Source organism: Limulus polyphemus, unplaced genomic scaffold (genome assembly GCF_000517525.1).
Source record: "Limulus polyphemus unplaced genomic scaffold, Limulus_polyphemus-2.1.2 Scaffold6707, whole genome shotgun sequence".
NCBI classification, from domain to species: Eukaryota; Metazoa; Arthropoda; class Merostomata; order Xiphosura; family Limulidae; genus Limulus; species Limulus polyphemus.
Genome location: NW_013672317.1, coordinates 32,997 through 44,010, shown reverse-complemented (window position 1 = coordinate 44,010; position 11,014 = coordinate 32,997). Strand labels below are relative to the sequence as shown.

The 11,014-nt window shown below is 31.2% G+C and overlaps 1 protein-coding gene across 2 annotated transcripts in view; it reads left to right on the top strand.

Moving 5' to 3' along the window:
* The first annotated feature begins 369 nt into the window (after window positions 1–369).
* LOC106473997 (CASP8-associated protein 2-like) overlaps window positions 370–11,014 on the top strand; it is a 21,326-nt gene continuing 10,681 nt past the window's right edge. The window contains exons 1-2 of one of the 2 annotated variants that reach the window (XM_013934682.2): window positions 370–547; window positions 2,949–3,894. In XM_013934682.2, coding sequence (XP_013790136.1) covers window positions 2,965–3,894 — 930 coding nt within the window. In that variant the 5' untranslated portion in view covers window positions 370–547; window positions 2,949–2,964. Of the gene's footprint in view, window positions 548–744; window positions 801–2,948; window positions 3,895–11,014 lie in introns of those variants that run through there. The other variant, XM_022402381.1, reaches the window with a different exon arrangement.

Below are 11,014 nucleotides of genomic sequence, written 5' to 3'. Positions count from 1 at the left end.
TGTGTCGTTAAAGTTTCGTTGGAACGAAGTTACGGAAAAATCAATTAACAAACGGAGACGTAACAATACATATTGTAGAGACGGCTAATATGGATATTCATTTAAAAATTAAAACACAAAACATTATCACTTGTTTTTTGTTTTAAATGAAAGTTTTTGATACCTATATCAGCCGTCTCTACTATATATACTATTCTTATAGGTTCTCCATTTACCTATTAATTTGTTAAGTGTATCATTATGCTTTTTAATTATATATCTTAGAACTAGTCAAATAAATAATATGATTTTTTTAAGGACATATGACTAAGAGGGCGTCTGACAATTTTTCTCGCGCAAAAAACTGGATATTATGAGATGTGATAGACCGAAACAAGAGCGAATAGAAGAAAATTCAGAGAGTCATTGTAGTTAGTAGTTTTTAACTTGTTTAAACTAAAGTAAGAAGCTGTATTACATGAAATTTAAAGTTCAAGCAATAAGTTTGTATGTTTTGGTTAAGCATTTTTTCAACGTGTTTCACTGGCTGAACATGTAAACATTAAGAGTAAGTTTTCTTTAAATATTTTTTTTAATTTAATATTATGGGTAACAAAAGTTTCTGCTACAGACTACAGTGGTACTGCCACTGAGTACTGCTGCTACGCAGTGCTAGTATAACACTACTAGTAGTAGTGGACTTAAAATAAGACCTAAAACTCGAGCGCTTTCGAATAGTTGACTATTCTTCTTCAGGAGAACAAAAACTACTACTACTACTATGTGCTTTAACTTAAGTTTAATGCTTTGGTGACGTTAACGTAAGTTGTATTTCTAACGATTTTGAGCTGACTACGTTATTGAATTTTACTTCCCCTCCGTTCTTTACTGATTTGAATATTCAAATTTCAAACAGTATTTCTCACCCTAAACAGTTGCTCGAGGGAAACAATTGATGAACAAGATGATCATATGCACGGTATTTTTGAGGCGAAGTTAAGAAAAATTTGGATAGTAAACTCGACTAAAATCGTGTATTACTAATCTTGTGACATTATTTAATTCTGGAGAGGTTATGCTTATATTGATGCTGTAGATTTGGAATATCTTGATTTTCTGAAAGCATATAACAAGATGTCACATAAAAGCCTTATTAAAAAAATTAGCTCTTTGGGTGTGGAGGATAATTTGGCTCATTGGGTCAAAAAATAATGAGGGCAAGAAGCAGAGGGTTGTTATAAATGAAGCTTAGTGAAGCTGGATTAATGTCACATGTGGGATACCTCAAACTCAGTGTTAGGATCTTTGTCCTTTTTTATCCACTTAACTTAAGTGACAGATAAACTAACTGTGGATATATTGCTTATGATATTACTATATTCATTAGGTCATGTGTTTGCTGGTTGTGAGAAGGATGCTGCTGCTTTATTTAACTAAAGATTTAGATCATTCAGTGAGTCAGGTGAATAGCTGGCATATGACTTAATTTTTGTTTATAATAAGTGTAAGGCAATGCACGTGGGTTATCGTAATGTAAATTATAAGTATAATTTTATTAGGAATACATTTAACAATGACAGAGTTATGGAAGAAAAGGATATTGGTATGTTTTGGTTGATTAGTCTTTTAAACTTTTAAAAGCAGTGTGGTTTTTTTCTAGTGGTGCTGGAAAAGGATTTTGGGTTGTATTTACATAAATAATGAATATAAGTCTAAAAAGGTAATCACTACATTGTATAGGTCACTGTTTTGGCCTCATTTGGAGCATTATGATTAGTTTTGGCCTCTTTACCATAACATTAAGAAGGATATTGAAAGTTGAGTTAGTGGAATGGGTTCAAAGGAGAGATATTAGGATGATACCTGGGATAGAAACATTGTAAGAAGGACAGGTTAAGATCTCTGAAATTGTTTTCTCTTCAAAGAAAGAAGAGTTAGAGGGGATCTGATTAAAGTGTTGAAAATTATAAAATTAATAGTATTTATGCATCATCTTTTTGTGTATTTAATATTAAGAATGGTAGAATAAGGGGACAGAAATATAAATTTCTGCAGAGTAGGAGTTATCTTCAACTTAGGCAGTTTTTACTTTTTAAGCATGGTGTTTGCCTTTGGAAAGGACTGTCTTTCAAAGGTGGTGGATGCAGTAAATTTAAGGGAATATGGTTGGGACAATAAGCTGCTTGTCCTTAAATGTTATATTAATATTACTTTATGAGTATTAGTACTGTTGACCCCCAGTGGGGCAGTGGTAAGTCTACAGATTTACAGCACAATGATCAGGGGTTCAGTTCCTCTTGGTAAACACAGCAGATAGTCTGATGTGGCTTTGCTATAAAAACATACTCACTAGTACTATTAAAAAGGGAAAGACAAGAACTGATTTCTTGAAGTTGAATATATTGAATTTTGGGCATGTTGGTGGATAAAATAAAATACACAGCTTAGCTAATTAATGAATGAATATATGCTGTAAAGTTCTTATCAATGCTATAAGTGTAGCTACCAGTTTGGCCACCAATTTTGATTTCATTCCATTAAGTCACATGTTGAATCCTTTTTTTGGCTGCACCTTTTTTCACATATAAGGTGTTTTTGATTAGATATGATTTTTGTCAATAAACACCAACAAACAACACCAAACAAGAAAGTGATACTCAATAGTAACCAACATTAGCTTTAGGACTGCAACCATGTTATTCAGAATAGACCTTTACTTTACAGAACCAACCAGATTTTTTAAAATATATGGTGGTAGTTTATCTTCTCTAAAACAGTGTTAATAGCTTCCTTTATACTAATGCCATGGAATTTAGATTAACAGTTTCTTGTCATCACCACTGAGTGATAAGTTATTTAAAAAGCAGTGATTCTTTATTCTAGTTGAATTCAGAAATTTCCCCTTCTCATGATTTTTAGAATTCACATTTATTGTTGTTGCAGTTAACTTTTTTTTTCTTTCATCATAGATAACTTAATGTCAGTATGTGGGAAGAGCAATTTGATGTTTTCCATGAGAAAAGTATAGATGACTTTGGTGATTCTACCTGTAAAAAAACAATCTATGAAATGACAAAACTTAACCAGTCTATTGAACTTTTTAAAACTGTTACGTGTGATAAAGTTTCAAGTAGTTTGCATCAACAAGGAGCTTCAGACAATTATACCAGTGCCTTTAAAGATCAGAGCACTTATAACCGAGAACCTTTAATTTCGTGCAGATCTCAAACTTTACCAGTTGTTGATATGGATGAGTCAGCTGTGTTTTCAACAAATGATGTTAGCAATGCAATTTTGCCTTTGGTTGCAAACAGAAGCAGCTATGATGAAGATTGCAGCATTGATATTTATGAAGATTTGGTGTCAAATAATTCTTTTGAGTTAAAAGATAATGGAGAGGAAATGACAAACACCTCAAACCCTGCAGGATTTAACAATATAATTTCTAACTTGAAAGCAGATTTTGAGGATACTTATAATTCATGTAATATTGAAACTCATATAATATCTTTAAATAAAAAAGAAAGTGAGCCTACTGAAAATCTGTGTAATTCTCAGGAACCTTTGGATGAAGGCATCAGTAATAGATTCTTAAGCACCACAGTACATCAAAGTGCATCACAATCTACTATCATCAAGGAAGAAAATTTAGGTTTGCAGAAAGCACATCATAGTGAAAGTTTTTCAGAAAACTTGTGTAATCCAGTTCTTAGCTCTGAAACTCTCTCTATGTCTGATAATGTTAGACTCACCATAGCTGTGAAACCAGAAATCACTGGAGTTGATTATAAAAGGTCTGAAAGAAAGAAGTGTGAGAATTTAGCCGACAATGAAGAAAGCTTAACGGGTGGATTGGACCTATACTGTGATCTTTTTGCTGGTGAATTGGTAGAAAAACAAATAGCAGAAAGAAAGGTTAGTTAGTAAAAAATTTTTTCATCATATTTTTGCAATATTAAAATAATAATGAAACCACTTATGAAAAAAATGGTTCAAACCACCTACAAATTTTGAACTCCTAAATAAAATTTTCATTAATTATTCTAATATTTGGAGGGACAAAAAGTAAATTTTAAACTGTAAGCTTCTGTTCTTTGATTAAATCAGTTTTCCTTATAATAGTCCCTTTTTGATCTTTTTGCAAAATGTGAATATACTTCTTACAGTGTGGGGATCAGATTTATTTCAGTCTTATACAAGTATTAAAGAAAAATCTTGCCTTACTAATATAACTTATAATATAATATATATATGCTGGTTATCATGAGGATGGTGAAAAGAATGAAAAGGCTCATGACTTAGCAGTGGATAAGGTCACTTAATCCATTATGGCAGTGATCTGTTACTATTAGAAAAGCTAATCAAATTTTATTGTGTATTTACAAACATATTGATTACAAGTGAAAAAAGGGTAGTTAGTTCTCCATACAACATAATATAACCTATGGACAACAAGGGACCATTTGGCTCTTTAAGATTGTTCTTGCATGCACTTGTTTGCTAAAAGTAAAATTTAAACCCACCTTTCATTTTTCAGGAAACCATTGATTCCTTTCATAAACTTTTTTAAAATGCTGACTTTCACTGTTGCTAATAGCAACTCATCCCATAAGTTAATAACCTTATTAGAAAAACAAAATAGTCTTAATTGGACTTAGCCTGTTTTTTTTCTTCCAGATTTTAAAGTTTTGTGAGATTATCTTGGGGATCAGTAGGTCTGCAATTTCTTTGTGCTTTATTCCATAAGTAATAGTACAAGAGGATACAGTTTTATGGTTTGGAAAAGACAGGTTCGACTTCAGTTGAGATAATTTTTCTAACAGGTAGGTTTGCTGATGGAATGAGCTACTGTTGATAGTATTGGTTATCAGCATTTTACAAGAACTTAAGAGGTGAATCAAAGATTTCATGAGAAAATAGAGGGTGGGTTAATTTTTTACTTAGGTGCAGAAGAAAATCTCAAAAGACCAAATTGTCTCTTGTACATTGTTATGTTATCTTTTATAACTTAGATCAATAAAAGACAATACTTTATAACAATACTTTCTATAAAATCGTTATTACTCAAACAAACCATAATTTTTATAGCCTTCAATTTTGTTTGGTTACAGAGCTATCAATTAGAAAATCAGACCCCTCCTGCCACACCCACCTGTCACATCCTCTCTTTCACAATTCATTGCTAGTTCTCTCACATTTAATTATATATTACCTATAACCAATAGAAAGTCAAGGTTTTCATCTATCAAATGATGTATAATGTTATGTTCTGAACTGTTAAGTATCAATTTCATTCAGAGGGAAAGTTAACTGCTAGCTTGGATGAATTTGTATCAGCTCTTGTTGCATAGTTAGAAAGCCAGGAAAATTTTGAGAGGTAAATGAAATTGTCTACTTTTTGCAAGTTATTAGTCTATATTCTTTGATGCATTATTTAATTAAATAAAAATTATTAAGTGCATTACTATCTGTAGTATAAAAAATTAGGGTTAACTCTCTTCGTAAACCTGAGAGCAAGAAAATAGAAGATGGAGTAAGTACTTTATTTCTTGTTTTTCATATTTATTCTTTATTTATCATTATAAAAGAAATTTATATCTAAAAATATGGATCTTTTTAAGTTATTTAAGACTAGGTTAGGTAAAATAAGTAATAATAATATAATTAAAATGGTTCATGAGGCATGCATATGAGCGTCTTGTGGGTAGTGTAATTTGATAGCGTAATGTGAGCTGCACATTCCCCAAAGGATTTACAACTTATAACGGCATGGATAGTAATTAGACACAGTTCAAAGGGCAATAAGACAATAAAATTTAATTATAAATAGATGGGTGCTACTATAGTGTGAGGTCTACCACTGCACTATCCATCCCTCATGGATATCACACATTTCCATACATTTATTTTAGTGTTAAACACTTAATTTGATACATTTTTATACATGTTTGATAGACCTGGTTAGGCGCCATATGGCGGTAGACCTCACGCTATAGTAGCACCAATAGATGTATACTGTTACGAACTTAGAGCTACATTGGTTAAACGAATGTAGTTTCATGTTACAATTTGAAGTCATTCTAGAAAGAAAAAAAAGGGTAATTTAGGTTTATTTCGATTTTTTTTTTTTTTATGGTTACGAGGTTGTTCAAATTGACTTATCTCATTTTTGAGATAGGGTAGAAAAAATATGGATCAACTATAAAATTTTAGTGAAAACAACGTTTGAAATGCATTTAGGAGGTTTTAGGGATTACACAAAGAAACTTTGAGATTTTTGAGATGAGGAAAAGTGTTTTTAATTTTAACATGAAAATTTCTTTGCACACGGACTATTCAAAACAAATGCTCAATATATTCATGGATAAAACTTTATTTTATTTTATTAAGAATACTTCACTAAAAAATGATTTTTTGTATGTGAAAGACTTATGATATAAACTGAAAGTCTGCCAAATTTTGTGAAGATATACACACTATATTGAAAGTTAGAAGTATTAAATGTATAAAGACTTGAATCAAGTAAAAAGAGGTCATGTGGTCAGTCAAATTGACAGAGCCTGTGTTGAGAGAGTTAAATTGAGTGGGAACAGAGGGGAATACTGTTTCCTTTATTAACAGAAACAAAAATCATTCCCTTTTGTGACAGGTACCCCTTTAAGCACTTCAGTGCAAGTCACTGAGTTACATTCAAAATTTAAACAACTTTACTATCAGTGCATGTGAATGAATGTAACATTTTAATTTATGTTATGATTCAAAATTTTGTGTTGTCACTTGACCCATAAGCTATGAAAAATCTCAACTTTCATACTTCTTGTCTTGACTTCTATAATGGCAATCATGTAGATGTATGTCTAGACAATTAAGTACGTTAACTTGCCCTATTGACATGTAAATTTCAAAATCCTCTAGTTGAATGGAATAGAAACAAGTAATAAATTTGGGCAATCTCTGATGGGTGCCATGTCCAGCTTATATACTTTTCGTTGATCTGAAATATGTATTTTAAAGCTACATTAATTATCTTCTGGACAGTCAACTCAGTGAAATAAAGGTAGGGTTACTGTGTCACAGCATCCAACTGCAAAAGGTTTTAATCCAGATGTAACTGCTAAATTTCTTGTTTTTGTATTTATATCTTGTATTTATTTTTATATACATTTAAAAAAATAATCAAAATGTAAAAATTAAAAGCTTTACAAGATCATTGGATGAGGAAGATAAACTCACGGTTGTGTGTGACTGTAATTTTTTTGTTTTTCTACCCTAAGCTCTACCAGAAACATCTAAATGGGCTCCCCATGATTGTGCTTTCATGCACAATTTATGGTTCAAAATTACAGTTATAAAACCATAAAATTAAAAGTAATCAAAAGTATAAAGGCTGGAAGTCGAGGCTTTTAAGACAAGTAATTGTATTTGTCTGTTGCATTCTACAGTCATTCTTAAAAAAGGTATTATTCATTTTATTTTCTATTTTTCAACTTTTAATTTCAGTATAAATTGATGATCACTACAGTTAGTGTTAGGAAAGAAAAGAGATTTCACTGTTGTTTGGGCAGAGAAAATAAATGATAAAATATAAAGTTTTATCAAAAAATATATATTAATTGAGGAGGTTATAATGGCTATGCAAATGAAATATGAAAACTGAAAAACAAAAAGGGAATTTTTATTGTTAGCATGAAAATCATCTTTAAATTATGCTAAAGGCTTCACAAGTTCATAAACAGATCTTTAAAAAAATACTTTATCAAAAAATCTGATTTTCTGTGCACAACAGACTTGTAATGTTTACTAAAAGTCTGTTAAATTTCATGGTTACATGGTGGTTACAAGATTGGTAAAACTGACTGAACCCACATGCATCAGGTTAATATCATCACCAAATTTAGCTAATTTATTGACAGTTGCTTGGTCATTGATGTCAATGAAAAAGAGCAAATGTTACACTGCATTGTATCAGACTTGTGATGAATTAATCTAGTTTTACTGAACTTTATATATAGAAACCCTCTATTTTCTTCCCTTCAGGCATTTGTCAATCCAGTGAGCATACCTATCCACCACATCTATAGAGAGAATTTTTTAACAAGCCATTTATGTGGCACCTTGTTAAATGCTTTCTGAAAATTCAAATATACCAAATCAACACCATTGCCCTCATCTACATAAGCAGTAACTTCACCTTGTCAGAGAATGTCAAATGATTAGTAAGGCCAGATTTTCCCCTACTGAAACTATTTTCACTATCAAAAAAATTTTAAACTTTAGCAAATTACTTTGCAAAGCATCTTTTATTAGACCATTTCCTACCACTGATGTAAGACTAATAAACTTATAATTAATTATACAATTTTTATCACCTCCCTTAAAAAGAGGAGTAACATTAGCCAACTTCTAATCCTCTGGCAGCTGCTCACTAATCAAAAACTTACAAAGAGTAGTAGCAAGTATTTCATATATCCAATCCTTAACCTCCTTCAAAACCCCTTTAAGATCTGGTCCAGGAGCCTTGTCATTTTTTAAACTTCCTAATTTTTTTGAACAATTGCAGAAGTTACGTGATTATCTTGTTCATCAGTCATGTTTCCCTTCAGAAACTGTTCAGGAATACTGCTTGAATCTTCATTAGTAAAAACTGAATAATAATAATTCAGTAATCTAGTCATCTCATAATCATCAGAAATAAGGCCCTACTCCTATACTAACATCTTGCTTACCCTTGATGCATTTAAAAGAAATCTTTACTATTAATGTTTATGTTTTTAGCCAACCATTTTTCATGTTCACTTTTTGATTGTCTAATGTCCTGTGTGACTGACTCTCTTTATCTTCTATAATCCTCTAAGTATACTGTCATAGGAGTCAATTTAAACTTCTTAAATCTATAATGCTTTTCTTCAGTTTTATTCCCTGTACTTTTAGTGAGCAACCTGGTCATTTATTTTTTTTCTATAAAAAACATTTTTATCATAAATTACATATAATATGATAAAGTAAGTTTTTGCATAACTTAGATAAAATCAGGATGGTAATTATAGTGGAATTTGTCTTCTTGTTGCAATATAATACCAGTTAAAGTTTTTTTCACTTATTACAATCTCTACATGAACCTCCATTGAACTGGAAGTCATATAGGAAAAATTATTCATTGCTAAATAAAAAAGCTATGTATGGCTGGCTACTGAACTTGAAAAAAGGAACCAATCAAGATAGGGGATAGAAGTGGACATATCATTTGATCTGGCTAATGATCACATAGCAGACTAAGCCATCTTGACTTTACATGGAGAATAAAAAACCCTACATTACTGGATTCCCCACATTGTCTATCGAAAGTGTCAGAATTTTAAAATCTGATCTTCACCAATTGTCAAAATAAAAAGGCTTTTAGTTATATTTGTTAATATAAATATATACTATGTTGTTGTTGGGCTTCTTCTACAGTAGGTGTCTGTGACTTGTTAGCATTAAATTCAATGACAAATAATCAGCACGCACTTCACTTGTTTTCAAAATAGCATATATATTCAGAATAAGTTAACATATGTACAATACATTCTTCAACACTATAGATATTATGGACACATCATAAATACTATTTTTGTAGTTCTCTCCTTCTTGTCAAATATCTACTTAGGCCTATTCAATTACTTTAGAATTTCAGTTGACAATCCGCACTATCTTCTCTTTTTCTATCACACTAGTACTCTCAGTGATTCACTTACAATTGTGGCATGAGTTGCCATAATCGTTTGGTCTTCTTTTGAAGATCCCCTACTCCTTTTGTCAAAGTGCATTCAGGCTGATTCAATTAACTGAGAACCACAATTTGACAGAATACAATTATTTTTCTTATCTTTGTTTCTCCTGTTAGTTTCACTGTAACATATTAAACGTTAGGCCAATCACTTCTATGGTAGTTAACTTTACACCAACTTTATTCTCTTTCGCTATTATCTGTTTGCTTCTGTCAGCTGCTTGCTGCTCGTCTCACGCTATTTATATCTTTATTACCTATCAAATGATCATAAAATTATAGTTACTGCAAGAACTAGGTAGATGCTAGGCTTGTTGAAGAAAGATGATGATGAATGAAAATATGAAATCTCTGTTTTGGCTATTCACTGGTTTTCGACTTTGGGACATGCTGAAGAGCTTAAAAGCAGCATATACACTGAAGTGTGTTAGGTAGCTCTCCATACCTAGCTTCTGATGACCTGTAGGGAAGAAATTCCGGATAACTTTTGTATTACTTTGATAAGGGTGTCCATGCCATCCCTACCTAGAGTGTTAGCACACTGTCTGATTAGCGTATACTGTTTAGAAGAAATGAAAAAGAGCTTTCATTATGTGTTTAGATAGCTAGCCTATGACTTCTTGGAGCTGAGATATATGCAGTTACATCACAATATGACAACAGAGGTTAAGAAACAGTGGTTAGTTAAAATTTCAATAAAACTGCATTTTTATTTATGTTACAAGATTAAATTAGTGCTATTTTGATCAAAACTATTACAACTCCTCCTAGGAAACTCAAACACTTAGAATTTTGTTTGGAGAATTCTGAAGTAAACCCGAAATCAGAACTAATGATTTAAAAAATTTGTGTAAATGAAATAAAGATTTTTTTAATTTAATAAATTCCAATTTTGAAGATTTTTTTATTGTGAAAAAATGACTACAAGTCTATTTTATATATTTTTTTAATTCAATGGTGCAATTTTGCTTTCAGGACAGATCTATCAATCGAGACATGATAGTTAAAAAGCCTGTAACTCTGTATTTCAATTACATTTTTGTCATCGAAATTGTCTACATCTTTTATCTAACCAAGTCTCATTTATTTCAATAATATCAGTATTCTCCATTCCAACAAGTACTCTAAAGTTATCTCTGTTTTATTTCTTATACTTCTAGCATTACAATAGTAACTATTTAGCCTACCCTTAAAACTATTATAAAATGTTCCTGTATTTTATGTTTTCCGCATTTAGTTTATCTTGGCCCTCACCATTCTTTAGCCTTA